This window comes from Pituophis catenifer, unplaced genomic scaffold (assembly GCF_029215685.1).
Source record: "Pituophis catenifer annectens isolate HBS135680 unplaced genomic scaffold, rPitCat1.0.hap2 SCAF_6, whole genome shotgun sequence".
Taxonomy (NCBI): Eukaryota; Metazoa; Chordata; class Lepidosauria; order Squamata; family Colubridae; genus Pituophis; species Pituophis catenifer.
Window position 1 is genome coordinate 42,321,524 of NW_027256886.1, and position 15,654 is coordinate 42,337,177.

The 15,654-nt window shown below is 42.5% G+C and overlaps 1 protein-coding gene across 2 annotated transcripts in view; it reads left to right on the forward strand.

The window, feature by feature from the left end:
* CRTAC1 (cartilage acidic protein 1) overlaps positions 1 to 14,963 on the forward strand; it is a 30,964-nt gene extending 16,001 nt beyond the window's left edge. The window contains exons 5-15 of one of the 2 annotated variants that reach the window (XM_070945854.1): positions 788 to 944; positions 1,707 to 1,841; positions 2,365 to 2,510; positions 2,968 to 3,104; positions 3,778 to 3,860; positions 4,645 to 4,745; positions 4,874 to 5,042; positions 6,971 to 7,119; positions 9,973 to 10,015; positions 10,228 to 10,371; positions 14,717 to 14,963. In XM_070945854.1, coding sequence (XP_070801955.1) covers positions 788 to 944; positions 1,707 to 1,841; positions 2,365 to 2,510; positions 2,968 to 3,104; positions 3,778 to 3,860; positions 4,645 to 4,745; positions 4,874 to 5,042; positions 6,971 to 7,119; positions 9,973 to 10,015; positions 10,228 to 10,371; positions 14,717 to 14,724 — 1,272 coding nt within the window. In that variant the 3' untranslated portion in view covers positions 14,725 to 14,963. Of the gene's footprint in view, positions 1 to 787; positions 945 to 1,706; positions 1,842 to 2,364; positions 2,511 to 2,967; positions 3,105 to 3,777; positions 3,861 to 4,644; positions 4,746 to 4,873; positions 5,043 to 6,970; positions 7,120 to 9,972; positions 10,016 to 10,227; positions 10,372 to 10,926; positions 11,103 to 14,716 lie in introns of those variants that run through there. The other variant, XM_070945855.1, reaches the window with a different exon arrangement.
* Positions 14,964 to 15,654: the final 691 nt, after the last annotated feature.

Here is a 15,654-nt window from a genome sequence, read left to right on the forward strand (position 1 = left end):
GGCATATATGCGGAAGAAAGAAATTGGAACCAAAGAAGCATAATCTAAACTGCATAAAGAGAAAAAATGTTTTTGGAGAGGCCTTGTTCTCCACCCAGCCTCCCTATGACCAGGCTCTGCCCCCTCCTCCACAGCTGTCAGGACTCCCATCAGGGGCTGCAGTGCCAGGCGAGTGCCGTGCTGCTGATAAACACCGCCTGTCTGGGTGATTTATGCCCCTGTCACCTGCATTTTCTTCTCTCTCTACCATGCGTGGTTTGTTTTCCAATGATTATTGCTAAATCAGGGTGCCATGGGAGAACAAAAGGGGGCAGATGGCAGCTGACAAAGAAGCCTGGGGCAAACATGGGCACGTGAAGACCTGGCATGTTCCTTTTGGAAGCCCCCTAGCAAGGATAAGAAAACAACCATCTCTGAGTAGACTGTTTTTGCTTGTATGTTCAAGGGTCTGGCATGGCATTTTCTTTACCAGACTTATCCTTCTCACGGCTGTGGAACTGCGACCCACTGGAGGCACCCAATATGCTAGACCATAGCTTCAATATTTTGTGGCTCATTGTGTTTTGGAAACTCAGCCATTTCATTATATTATCAGATTATTGTGTTACACCATCACAGTTTACATTTGGGCATAAGATAAGAACCTAGGAATTGTGTTTTGTTCCTCTGGTTTGATGGGTTCACATGTTATGTGAATCTAGCTATTCTATCCAACATGTGGGGAATGGATGGGAATGCTTCATTGGAGCGCTGGTTCTCAGAGGTTCTACTCCCTTCCTTCCTGCAGGGGTCTGGCCGCTATTCCATTTACATAGCTAACTATGCCAATGGAAGAGTTGGTCCTCATGCTCTCATTGAGATGGACACAGCTGCCAGTGACCTAGAGCATGGTATTGTGGCACTGAATGATGTGGCTGCAGAAGCTGGAGTCAATAAATTCACAGGTATGAGGGAAGCAGAAAGTTGCTAAATTGCTGAAGAAGACCTGAGGATATAAACTGGGGAGACCTTTGATCAGAATGAACTCCAGGTTTGAAGTAACTCTTACAAAATGTCCTCCATGGGGTTTTCCTTTGTTGTGTTGCCCTAAGGTTCAGAATAAATTTACCTTTTAGTGCCATAGAATGTATAGTAATTGATGTTTTTTTTTCCATGTTAGCATTTCCTCTGAACAGCAGCCTATATTTTTTTCCTGAAATTCTCCATTCCATAATGCATTGTGGGGGGGGGAATAAAATATTCCATTGGTCCCTTCTTAAAATCCTACACTACCCAAGCATAGCAGCACATCTGGAGCTTTAGGGCAACACAACTGTAGCCACCAACCGAGTTGTGGCTGCCAGAAACAGACTTCTGAGATGGAGGGGGAACTTGCCTCACACGATGCTGGACCAGTCTCTGACTCTAGTTCCATTCATCTTCAGAGGTCTTGGCTCAGCATTCAGTCTCAAAGGCCCTGAATTCTTACCAAATATTTTTGTGGGTATTATGGAACTTCAAGGTAAAATAGGGATCCTCACAATGAATTTCAGTGTTTTATCAATTCGTAGGATTCACTGTAGACAGAGATGGGAAATAGGAGAATGAATCCATGGTTGGGGTTTTGGTCTTATATTCAGGCTAGGATTTATTTCCAGTGCAGTTACTGCTTCACGGGGAGCAGGTGATTGGGAGTGCTCTGGAGCTTTCACTCCTCTTGTTCCCAGGGGGTCGGGGCATAGCGGTGGGTCCCATTCTCAGTGAAGCTGCCTCTGACATATTTTGTGATAATGAGAACGGAGCCAACTTCCTCTTTCAGAACCAGGGCGACGGTACCTTCATAGATGTAGCACCCAGCACTGGTGAGTATGCAGCCTGGGCAAGGGTTTTGGGGGCGGCATGTCTTATAAAATTAAAATGATTTATGTAGTTGCTGGACACTTGAAATCCTACTAGAATTGAGATTTTTTTTTCCCTATCCCAGCCTCCCTACTTCTGGGGAAGGAGGGGGTTATAAGTGCACCCAGGCTCAACCACCAGTTATTTAACGTCTGGCTGATGATCACTGGAGTTTAACGAAATGTCAGGCTGGCATCCATCACAACTGTGCTGCTGATGACACCTATTCTCTTTAGAAACATTCCTTCCATGTCATCAAGGGAATAGGAACACATTGGCGAGAAGGAGCTTGGGCGGGGGGGGAGGTGAAAAGCAGATTGCCAGCCCCTCACATGCCTACTCAACTAAACTAGCTGCCAGAAAATCCGCTTCTGTCCTCCGCCACCATGGAGCCTAAATTCCTTGAGGTCCAAAACAGCATAAGATTCAGTTCAGTATAGTACATGGGAATGTTCATCCAGCTGATTTCCCTGTCATCCTCTGTAGGGTTGGATGATCCCTACCAACATGGTCGTGGAGTGGCTCTAGCTGACTTCAATCGTGATGGCAAAGTTGACCTAATCTATGGTAACTGGAATGGACCACACCGGCTCTATCTGCAGGTTAACGCAGGTGGGCGTATCCGCTTCCGAGTAAGTGCTATCTGAAAAAGGGAGGTCCAACACTGGCATATGCCTGGAATGTCCTGGGCTGTGAGCAGGGAAAGGGGATGTGGGGACTCTGGTAGTAAAGTAATGTAAGAAAGAATGGAGCACATAGATTAGGTCCAATCACCAAAGAGACTGATGTCTATACCACAATTGGATGACCAGAAATTCCTTTTTTTAAGGATTATCTCCCAGCTCAAGAATGTTCCTTATTCTTGCAATGTAGATTTGGCAGCATTTTCCTCATCTTGCTTTCTATCCATCAGGAGAACACTCCTTCATGAAACTATATAGACTTTTGATATTGCCTGCTGCAATTAGCTTCCTACTTTTCAGCCCAGTAACAAAGTCTCCAACCACCTAAATCTATTCCTAATCTTTACTTCCTCTTGGTCCTGCTCAAGACCAAGCCCTGCCCCACTAATCCCCGTCCTTCCCCCAGGACATTGCCACGCCCAAACTGTCCATGCCATCACCTGTCCGCACCGTCATCGCTGCTGATTTTGACAATGACCAGGAATTGGAGGTCTTCTTCAACAACATCGCGTATCGTGGCTCGTCTGCCAACCGCCTCTTCCGGTGGGTGAGAGCCACATGGCCACCAGAGGCTAGGGCAGTGGGCTCCCTATCTTGCTTGGCCCTGGATACTGCAAGAAAGGTTTCCCAGCAGAGTCTGGTGGAAATCATTCTGTCTTTAAAAAGCTGTGCATGCAAACTGAGAACATGAGAGGAGACAGCTGGGAGGGGTAATTCTTGATCCATTGTACAGTGGCATTTACTCTCCTGTGTCATAATCCACAGGAGTGAGGTGGTTCCACCAGAATGGAAAGGGTCCCATTTAGTTCCAGCCACTCTTTATACAATTGACAATGTTGTGACTATCTCACTACTGATACAACAGTCTGTTCTGCCTAGACCAATCCCTGGAGATTCTGGCTTTCACTAATTAGCACTTATGCACAGTTCTCATTAATTGTAGGCAATCAATGGCTTGTTAAACAGAGTTGCTTACATTTCTCTGACTAATAAAGTGATAGCAGCAGCATATGGCAAGTCTAGGGAGTCCGTGCCAAATTTATCATTTTGCAAATGTGCAAGGTCTCTTCCAGAGAAAAGAACAGTGGCAAAAGCAGATACAGCCTAGAGATCTAGTCTGTAGATACAGGGTGGTGATCACCAGAAATAGACTTTCAAAATTAAGGTCCTGTTCAGGGAGGACAACATTCATTACTGCAGTCCTTTTCTGCTGCAGGGTTATCCGCCGAGAACATGCCGACCCAGCTATTGAAGAACTAAACCCTGGCGATGCTGTGGAACCAGAGGGGCGTGGCACAGGTGAATCATTGTCATGTCTTTTGTGGAGCATGATTATCATGCATCACTTAGCAAGAATAAAACAGATATAAAAGAGGTTGCTGTAACCTATTGGCAATGGTTGGGACAGACCTTCTGCCAGTGATGAATTGTGTACCAGTGACCCCTCTCTGTGCCAGGAAAATCTAGATATCTGGCAGTGGGCACAGTTAGGAAATGTCAAATTGTGAGTGTAATGGTTTCAAATAATAGTGTATTTATATGATAAGTTTGCATTAAATCTGTGTTTTGTAAACACTCAATGAATAGATGCAAATACTGCAGGTGTTTGAGGGAGAAAGGGAGAGATCGGCAAATCTTCATCTGGGTCCTGTGATGCATCATAACAAGAGCATAATTATTTGTATTAGGCTCAGAGACAAAACATCCATGTGGCCTGACCCCATGGTCTATGGGTTGTTCCCATGACTGGCTGCCTCTTAAAGCATATGAAGGAAGAGAAGAATGACCTTTGTGTGTGATGCCTATCAACAGCCAGGAGACTTAATTCCTGAATATCAGGAGCAGAAAGGGCTCTTATTAATAGAGGATTTGGCACTAGGAAAAATAGTATCTGTGGAGTAGAGAGCACAACAAATACCACTGCAGGGAAACTGAATGGAATCAAACGCAGAGAAGAAGAAACTGTATTCTGATTTTCTCATGTTGGGCATTATATCATTCAATATCGCTGTTAAGTAATGTGGCCCTTTCACAAAAGTGATGAGCAAAGATACATTTCCTTACTGAAATTATATCATTTTAGGAGGAGCGGTGGTAGATTTTGATGGTGATGGGAAGCTGGATTTAATTCTTTCACATGGTGAATCCATGGCACAACCACTCTCAGTCTTCAAAGTCAATGAGGTAGGTTTAGAAAGTTTCCTCTCTTAATGTGTTTAAAATCAAATCTATATGTCAACAAGCATGAAAGTCCTTCCTCGGTTCCATGACCACTTCATCCTTTGGCTGAGTCTGTCTGTCCATCTCCACAGGGTGCTGGCAACAACTGGCTGCGGGTGATTCCACGTACACGCTTTGGGGCATTTGCTCGCGGTGCTAAAGTGGTGCTGTTCACACGGCACAGTGGTGCCCATCTGCGCATCATTGATGGAGGGTCTGGGTACTTGTGTGAGATGGAGCCTGTTGCCCATTTCGGCTTGGGTGAGTGAGGAGGAGTAGAGGCAGGGCTTGGAATGCAGAGTGGTGTGTGGACCCAAGTCTCTTTTGCCCCAGCCATCTGCCTACTAGTCCAATGCAGGTAGTCCTTGACTTACAACTATTTGTTTAGTGACCATTCAAAATTGCAATGGCACTGAAAAAAATGATTCATGACTGTTTGTCACATTTACGACCTAGGATCAGGTGATTAAAATTCAGACACTTGGCAAACGGCATGTATTTATGATGATTGCAGGGCCCCGGGATCATGTGATCCCCTTTTGTGACCATCTGTCAAGCAAAGTCACTGGGAAAGCCAGGTTCACTTAACAAGTGTGTTACTATCTTAACAACTGCAGTGATTCACTTAACAACTGTGGCAAGAAATGTAGTAAAACGTGGCGTAACAACTGTCTTGTTTAGCAACAGAAATTTTGGATTCAATTGTGGTCGTAAGCTATGGGCTACCTGTAATATATAGTACTAGTTATTACTTATTTCTTCTTCCAAATCAAATTTGAGAGAGAGAAACCTGGTGCAACCTAACACCACCTCTGAATTTGATAGGGTCATATGCCGACAGATAGTGCTCTATGACCCTGAAATTGTTGCAAAAATGGGTCAATTATTAACAAACTTCAACTAACATTTCCCCACTCTGTTCCACACTGCTTTTTTTTATTTTTGAATTAGAGTTCTTGAAAACTCAAAAGCTTGCATGCTATTTTCTAAACCCTAACTTAAGACAGGCATTGCCTTAATATGGACTTCGATTTTGTTTTCTTGTGACCGGTTTAGGTTCTTTGGGGTTTTTTTTATAGATCTTCCTTGTCTCTCATCCTTCCTAAATACTCACCAAACACTGCAAACTAGAAGTCTGTAGAGATTCTCAGTCATCCAGGTCATGGTTGTCCCAAAGGTGCTTTTTCAGGAGGCAACTGGACTTTCTGGTTTTTTCTTTTGAAGACGTTTCGCTTCTCATCCAAGAAGCTTCTTCTTCCCCATTCCTGCCAGAGCTGAAGAAGCTTCTTGGATGAAGAAGCAAAACATCTTCAAAAGAAAAAGCAAGAAAGCCCAGTTGCCTCCTGAAAAAGCACCTTTGGGACTGCAAATTAGATTAAACATTAGGTCTGTCCTTTCACTAACTTATATCCTTATCTTTCTATTCCTTCAAAATGTTTTAGTTCAGAGCCTCATCCCTACATTCCTTCAATTCTACTAAGGTCGAGCAAGCATACTGAAGAATCTTCATTATAATACATTTCATACTTTTAAATGTTTTCCCAAGTCTGCCAATTCAGCAGCAAATTTTTTAAGAGCTCTAGCAGCTCCCTACTTTATGGGGGATCCACGGATACTAAACTACTGCTGCAATAAAGCCTATTACCCAATCATAATCCTTTTCTTTGAAAATATTTAGCAAGTTAATGTTATTATCTTATGTATTAATGATAGCTAATTCATCCTCAGGAGAATAAAGGGTGTTCACAGTAATTTGCATTCTCAGAGAGTAGACTATTTGTATTAACAGTGAAGCCCTGATTTGCTCCTTCAGCTGTTTTTTTGCAGAAGGCACTGCATTTCTTCACACCTCATTACTCTTCTGCATCCTTGAGGTGGCTTGGTTTAGTGGGGCATTGCCAGGTTAGATTGCGCTGTAAGTGAAACCAAGTGGCTCAGAAATTCAAGGAGCCTATATGCCCAAATATTCCACATCCCTGCTGGTCTTGGCACAGAGTAGTTGATGGAACAACACAACCCCATCACATTGCAAGTTCTTTCATCTCTGTTGGGAACAGCTATTGAAATTTGGGAGGAGGAAAACTAAGCATGAATCTGAAGGAAGGGTAGTTTTTAACAACCATTCCTCTTTCTATGGTGCCTGCAATTTTCTCCATTATTCAACAATTCCCTGTGCTTTTTCCTTGTAGGACAGGATGAACCCAGCAGCCTGGAAGTGACTTGGCCAGATGGCAAGTTTATCAGCAGAGCTGTAGTGAGCACTGAGATCAATTCTGTTCTGGAGATTCTCTATCCCAAAGACACACCAGGGCCACCCACCGTTTTAGTTCCTCTTGAGGTAAGCTTCACAATTAAGCCAATTTAAGTTAGGTTTCAGTGTAAAGAATGTGAAGTTATTTTCTCCATAATGAAAGCAATGAAACTAAATGGGTCCCAAGAACCAAGATACCAATATCATGCTTGTTTAGTAGAAGTATTACAATAATTTTAAAATAAGATAAAAGGGAGTGATTTTCCACCCAATTTTACCTTCCAAAAATATGTAAATAAGATATCCAGTGACCCAGGATTGTGAAATATGGACTCCTGGTGGCAAAAGAAAAAGAGCCAGAAACATAGGGGCAGAAAAGGTGGGGGTGTTGGTTTGTATGATTTTTTTACAAGGTCTTCCCTTGAGGTCTAGATCTCAAGGGAAGGTGTGCCTGGATGAACAAGAGCTGCTCCCAACAAGAAGGGAAGGTATTTGGATAAAAGAAAGGCAGATCTCAGAGGATGCATCCAAATTTTATCATACACTAAATATGAATCTTAAATATATGTAGCTACAATATCATTCTAGGAAGGTTGTACCTGAAAATGTGATGCTTCCATAAGGACTGCCAGGCTGATCTAATAAATTTCTGTTAGAGCTCCTTCTTTGGTTTCCCTTGCTCTTTTCCATCACCTCCTTTTCCAAAGTTTTTGACATCTGTTCTCTTTCAGTGGCCCAGTTTCTCTAGTCTCATAGAAGAGAATATATTTGGTTTAGGGTTCTTGGTGCTTTCTCAGCTTGGTTGTTTGCTTGCAGACATTTCATTACCCAACTATGTAACATCATCAGTGCAAATCTAATGACTCTTTGAATTGTGATAGCTACATTAAAAGGGAACAGAGAAGATAAAGGGTCTAATACAACTAAAGTGGCTGTAATAAAGGTGACACTGCTGCAAAATTTGCTATTGTCAGCAAAGTGACTTCCAATGTAAAAAATCTACTAGCACGAGGTAAGGAATGGCCAAGTTGTCAGGGTAAGAAAGCTATGTGATAGTAAATTTAAAGTGCTAGTTATTACCTATAAAGCCCTTCATGCCACCAGGGTCTGGTTTATCTGCAGAACTGCCTTGTCACCAATCATTTCTGCCTGCCTGGTATGTTCAGACAAAGTGGGTGCAGTCCAGGTCCCTTCAATTAAATAGACTATGTCTTCTATGTTCCTGCCCCTGATGTCTGGAGAAGGATCCTCCTAAAGGTGGCACCTACCCTCTTAGGTTTAATATGTTAGTGGAGTCCCTGTCCAAACAGTTTTGTACTGTTATAGCTGTTTTGCCTGAGCTGTTATGTGTTTTGTTTTGATGGTTTCAAATTGGATGTTGACTATAATGGGATAATGGGGTTTACTAAAAAAAGATTGCTGAAATTTGGAAACAGAATTTGAACATGCCATCTCTATACTAAAAAGATTGGGCATGAATCTGTAAAGGCTTTACTTGGAGCAGCTTATATCCTGTGACAATACCTTTAATATTATTGAACAATGACATCTGCTACCCTAGGCATTTGGGAAGGACTTGATAGGTAGGCAAAAAGGCCAAACTGAGTCTACACATCTGGCTGAATGTACAACCAAGCATAACAATACAATAACACAACCTTCCCATTTGCAAATACTGGTTTGTGAGTTCTCAACTACGTTCACAATAAAGAGTGAAGATGTTCAAATTTGCACTGACTGATATTTACCCAGTGCAGATTATTTTCCTTGCTGCTCCTTCTTATCCAGAAAATCTACTATGTGCCCTGATTTCCATATGAAGTTTTTGCTGCCAAATAGGAAGCACTGGCTTCTACATTTATTGTACAAGAGAATCAGAAGGGATATATACAAAAGTACCCCTCTAGATTGGGAGCTATATACAAATAGTCCTCGACTTATGACCCCAGTTGAGTCCAAAATTCCCATTGTTAAGCAAAACAGTTAAGTGAGTTTTGCCTCATTTGCAACCTTTTGCTATAGTTGTTAAGTGAATCATTGCAGTTATTAAGTGAATTTAGTTTCCTGCATTGATTTTGCTTGTCAGAAGTTGGCGGGGAAGGTTACAAATGGTGATCATCCTGGGTCAGTGCCGCGATGATCACCATTTGTAACCTTCCCAGACAACTTCTGACAAGAAGCAAAATCAATGCAGGAAGCTAGATTAACTTAATAACTGCATGATTTACTTAAAAACTTCAGTGAGTCATTCAACAAATACATGCCAGTTGCCAAGTGCCCAAATTTTGAGCATATGACCATGGGGATGCTGCAATGGTTGTAAGCATGAAAACCAGTCGTGAGTCACTTTTTTCAGTGCTCTTGTAAGTTTGAATCAGGGGTGGTATTCACTTACCTTCGCTACCAGTTCACAAATGGGAGTGTACATATCAGTGGTGGGTTGCCCGCAGTTCGCACCGGTTCTATAGAACCAGTAGTAAAACCGGAGGGAGGCTCCGCCCACCGACCCCAATGTCATCAAAATGGTTCTGCGCATGCGCAGAAGCTTCTGTACTTGCGCAGAAGAGCATGCAAGGCCCCGCTGCAAACCAGTAGTAAAGGTAAGTAGAACCCATCCCTGGTACATATTACCTCCGCGCATGCGCAGAGCGCCAAAAGCGGGACGTGATGACTTCCGAGTGGGTGGGCAGAGCCTCCCTCAGCCACCACTACCGGTTCACCTAAACCGGATAGAACTGGCTGAATAGCACCACTTGTTTGAATGGTCACTAAACAAAATGGTTGTAAGTCAAGGACTACCTGTATTAGATAGTATATGGTCTGAGGCAGAAACTGCAACTACACAAATTCAGGAATAAATCCCTCAAAATACATATGACAAAAATGAGATTAAAGATCAATGGTTTCCTGATGATCTGTTCTTCCTTTTTTCCCTCATAGTGTGGCCAAGGATTCTCTCAGCACAAGAATGGGCGTTGTGTTGGTGAGTCACCTGCCAAGAGAAAATCAGCAAATGCTCCTGGGATGACATTTCTTGATTCCCACAGCCGGGTTTCCCTGAAGTAGAATGACACTCTTTGGTATCCAAACCCACCAGTGTGGCTGATTTCTGAGACTGCCGGCACTGAGTCTGTCTTTTATTATTTCCCATGCTTTCTCTCTCTCTCTCCTCTCTCTCACTTCCTTTCTTCCCAGACATGGATGAGTGTGCAGAATTTCCTTTTGTGTGTCCAAGAGGCAGGCCCATCTGCATCAACACATATGGTGGGTACCGTTGCCGCAGCAACAAGCGCTGTAACCGGGGCTTTGAACCCAATGAGGACGGCACTGCTTGTGTTGGTGAGTGATGACATGGGCAGAAGGGAATAATACCCTTTGGAGCTACTTCCCAAAGTCAGCTAGGAAATTCATAAGAAGCTATCAGGCAGTGAAGCCTGAAATCCTTTGTTAGATGGGAAGGAATGCTTGGAGCGGGAAGCAGATTAACTAACAAGCTCCTAAATTCATCCTGATTAATAACAAATTATTGCAGAGGGCAACACTTCCTGCTCTGTACCCTTGTTAAGCTGAAGAGAAGAATGATAGATACTTTTCCCAGGTGAGGTAAATTTGGTATCAAACATTCTGGAAACTACTAATCATTGCTGAGCAGCTACTCACCAATTGTGGTTTGCCAGAGGGAAATGGCAGGTGGAGACAAGGGTGCTTGTTTTCCTTCTACCTGTTACTTCCCAGCTATCACCGGCAGTTCCATGGCTAGAAGATGGTGGCTGGGATTTTTGGACTTCTCTAAGTAGCCCTGCATCCTTTCCCCTAAAGGCCGTCTCCTTGCTAAGTGCCACTAACAAGTGTTCTGTCCTTTCTGCTTCTTTTTCTCTTTTTCTCTGTGTGTAGCTCAAGTGGCCTTTTTCGGTGGATATCCTTCTTCAGGGAGCTGGCTGGGCTCGACCTTGCCATCAGCCCCTCTCCTTTCACTTTGCCTTGGACTCTGCTTTTACTCCTATGCACTTTAAGCCTTGCCAATAAAGGACAGAAGCAGCCTTTATGGATGACTTAGTCTCCCCTCTCCTCCTTCCCTCCATATCCTCTCATCCAGTTTTCTCATGGTGGTCACTGGAAACATAAACTGAGGTGGGAGCATCCATTATGTAGCCCAGCTGATGATACTGGCACTACCAATATACCCTTTGCATGTTTTCTGGGAAAACAGAGAGGGCAGAGGCCCCACTAATGCTTGTCACCTCTGTATGGTGGCCATTTTCTTAGGAGGAGCTTGCCTATAACCAAGACGGTAGCTCTTGCTGGTAGTTGCTTGCTTGGTTAAATCAATAGAGTTACTCTGTGCCTGCTGGTTTGGCCTATGACACAATTGCTTCCTGTCCTTCCTTGTGCTCCTTCTTTTCCTCCTCTCTAGCCCAATACAAACCTGGATCTTGATTGGTCTGCAATTGAAATAAACAATCTTTCAGCTGGAGAATTGCTCTCCCTTAACAGCCCCCCACCAATAAACTCTACACTGTCAACAAGCATCTACTTGCAACTGTGCTTGGGATGTGGGTGAAATTGGGGGCAATAGCTAATATTCAGAAGAAAATAGGCCACAAAATGAGATTAGTGATAAGCTATGTGCCTGTTTCCTTTATGGCAGGCTTAGAGCAGTTGCATAAGCAGACGTAAGTTGCTTGGTTTTATTTCATTTTAAAACATGTAGCAGCCATTCCTGCTGAATTCTGCTCTCCAGTGCCCAGCACATCTGACCAGAAGTCTTCTCCCGGTAGCATCTCTGATTGAAGTTGCTTCCATTCTGCAGCTATACATTTCCCACTTGACCTTTCAACATTCCTACTATAGATGCCTTTTTTTTACTTCTTTACCACATTCTTCCCAATCAAAGTCCCTTCCAGATGTATAAATGACAAATCCTTAGCAAAGATAAACCTGATTTAGAAATCTGGAATTGAAATCCGTGCATTTGGAAGATTGCTTTACCATGTGCTAGTGAATCTGACCCAATCCTGTGTCAGTGTAATGGCTAAGGTGTTGGACTAGGACCAGAGAGACCCTGGGGGTCCATCCACTTTCAAATAAAGTTCATTGGGTGACTTTAGTCCAGTCTCAGTTTCTCAGCCCAGCCTGCTTCAGGAGGTTGAGAGTAGGGGGTAGAATTGGAGGAGGGATGCGATGCATGCTGCTTTGAGCTCCTGGAGGAAAGGCAGGATATAAATCTAATAAACGGATACAGGCAACTTATGGACCAGATGCAGCCTTTAATCCTTCTTCTGCAGCCAATAGAGTTCCACTCGCTTTGCTAGGCCACGTATGGGAATAATCATTAGCTGAATGGCAAGAAGTGTGTGTGTGTGTGTGTGTGTGTGTGTGTGTGTGTGTGTGTTTATAGGAATTGAAGTCTTGCCTCTGAGCAAGCTTGTTCCAGATAGTTTTTTTTTTCCATCTGCCGATGGCAGCAAATTATAACAGGTTCATGTTGGAAGAAGGGCTAAAACTTCTCTGGTGAATGAAGTTCACCATTTGGGAAGTGTATAACTGAACTCCTGCTGTGTAAACATAAATGGAAATGAGACAGCAGGAGTGACTATGCTCTCTACACGTGTGATATATCTCTGTGTATTGTGATTCTATCTTCAAATTTTGTCTACTTATGCAACTTAGATATGTGGGGGCCAAATCATTCTTGCTATCCATGATTTTAGAAGTTTATTATATTGTTGCAAGCACAAACTAGATGTCAGCAAGACACTTTCTTTTTTTACTAAATATTTTGATTATAAATAAAATAAGCCATGGTGGTGCAATGGTTAGAATGCAGTATTGCAGGCTAACTATGCTCACCAACAGGAGTTCGATCCTGACCTGCTCAAGGTTGACTCAGCCTTCCATCCTTGCAAGGTGGGTAAAATGAGGACCCAGATTGTTGGGGGCAAAATGCTGACTCTGTAAACCACTCGGAGTACATAGGGTAAAGCACTATGGAGCGGTATACAAGTCTAAGTGCTAATGCTAGTACTAAAGGAGGAGATATTATGAGCATATCTTCTATTTGTTACACAGTAAACACTATCACTTTGTATGGGACCTGTGTTGTGAACACACAAAGCACATGTGCCAAGGGAGTTGCAATAGACCACGGATTGTGCTCTTTGTCTACAAGTGTGTATTCCATTTAGTAATTTTGCTCCTGACTTAGATCCACTGAAACCATGACTGCTGTGTAAAGGGTGAGGTGGAGAAAGGCCAGAAGGCAAACAATGCAGGTCAGAAGAAAAAGAGCAGAGAGGTAACCATTCTACAAGTGTCAACCAGGGGTGAAATGCTCCCTGTTCGGACCGGCTCAGGCGAGTAGGTAGTGATGGCGGTGGGCAGTTCGTAGAACCAGTAGCAAAAATCCATGCCCCTGCCCCCCATGCCCAGCTGAGCTGCGCAATCATCAGAGGCTTTTTTTTCTTTTAAATGGCTCTGACGATCCAAGCTCTGACGATTCCAGCTGAGTTGCCTAATCGGCAGAGGGTTTTTTAAAAACCCTCTGATGATTAGGCAACTCAGCTGGGATCGTCAGAGCCTTTTGAAAGCATTTTTTACATGGTTTTACATGTAAAAAATGGTTTTAAAAGTAAAAAAAAAAATGACCACGCCCACCCAGTCACATTACCCCCCCCCCAAACCAAGTCACGCCCATAGAACCGGTAGTAACAAATTTTAGATTTCACCACTGGTGTCAACCAATGTGAACAGATGCCTGGGAATTCCGTCCCAAATTCTGAAATGGATCAGTTAGTCCCTACTGAAAGAAAAGACTGTCATTTATTTTTGTAGGGGACAATTATGATTATTTAATTAGTAAAATCAATAGTGATCCAGATATTATATAACTTCAAGTTGAAACACAAATCCAGATGGACTCTTGTATTTCATATTGTAATGAGACAAATATCATATTCTGCCAGTTTTTCCTCTGGCTTAGAATAAATAAGAAGCCAGAGAGAATATGAATTCTCTCTCCCCCACCACTACCCCCCACATCTCTCTTACAAGCCTCTATATTGGTGTTTCTCAACCTTAGAAACTTTAAGCCAGAGGAGAATTCTAGGTCCAAACATCTTAAAGTTGCCAAAGTTGAGAAACACTGATCCATATCCTCCAACCAGACAGAGGCCTGTGAAAGAGAGCTTCCTTTTCTACCTGCTGTGGATAAAGGACTGGTGATGGGTTCAGAGCTTCTTACTGTTCCAAGCCTCAGTTGCAACTGGGAGAAAGTTTTAATAGTGGATTGAGAATATTTGAGGGGGGGGTTGCTTCTGAATCTAACAGGAACAAGTTTGTCTATCCTTAAATAAAAGGATATGTAAAAAGAGGAAGAGCTCAAAACTTCAAAGAAGATGCCATTCTTTTCTGAGCAAATGTGCCATTCTGGAAAAACAAAATCCATTATTTAAATTTTATATACATGTATTTGGTGTTCTCTTTTTACCAACTTTCAATACATCTGGAAAGAGTCATTTTGACTAATGTTACTGTTAACTCTCTTACCTATAGTGGGGGTTTTCATTTATATTTTCATGTCTTGAATTCACATAAATCTTCATTTTTCCTGTGCACTAAATAGGCTAGTGGGCAGTACAGATTAATTTGCTTTTTTATTTTTTTTTTTTGAATTTTCTCTTCATAGCAATGTAAAATCGGATCAAAATATTTGAATATCCTTGGTGCAACTCTAGAAGATTTTCTGTTAACCCATCTCTGCTTGCAGCCTTGAATAGGTGACACATTGTTTGCACACCTCACATCACCTTGTTGGAAAATAGTCTCACCCTGCAGTGCAAGCTACATCCTAAGAACTAGAGGTGCTTTCTTTCTGTATACGTTTCTGATGCACAAAATGTAAAGGATGGTTATTAAAGGATCATGAAACAGTGTTGAAGGAGCATATATTGCTACTACCAACTACACCAGCCTTTCCAGAGTTGCTGAGAATTCTGGAAGTTGGGTCACACAGTTGGAGTGTACCGGGTTGTAAAAGACTGGATGGACCATTTCACATGACTGTTATGACTGAATATGTACAATGAAGTCTGCATGGTTAGAAAACTCACCTGAGGAACCACTGCCATACTGGGTAGACAATCTTGACAAAATGAGATCCGTTGCATACTGAAGAGTCAGTAGCGACTAAATGACCGAATAAAAACGCTGAACTGAAGGAACCTTTGCTCAACTTTAATATTAGGTAGCTTTCTAAGTTTCTGGATCTGTGGGATGAATTTGTATGAACAATAATAAAACAGCCATTTGCAGTTTTAAGATATCTGGTTCCCTGGAATGCTAGCACTTTCTTAGGTTCCAAGGCGAAAGTACAGGGAACTGGGATACAAAAGTGCTTTTACAGCTGTTCTGTCACTTATAGTTGAATGACTTCATTCCTGCTATGTGATTAAAAAGATCTGTTATTGCATAAATGATGAATCTGTCTTATCACACAGCTGTCTCTTAATAACAGAAAAGACCTGAAACAGAGAGAGACCATTTAAGAACCGAGCTACACATGATTAAAAGGAACATTTTTAATGTTCTTCAGAGAAGTGTAAATTGTAGTAGCTTAGAAAATTT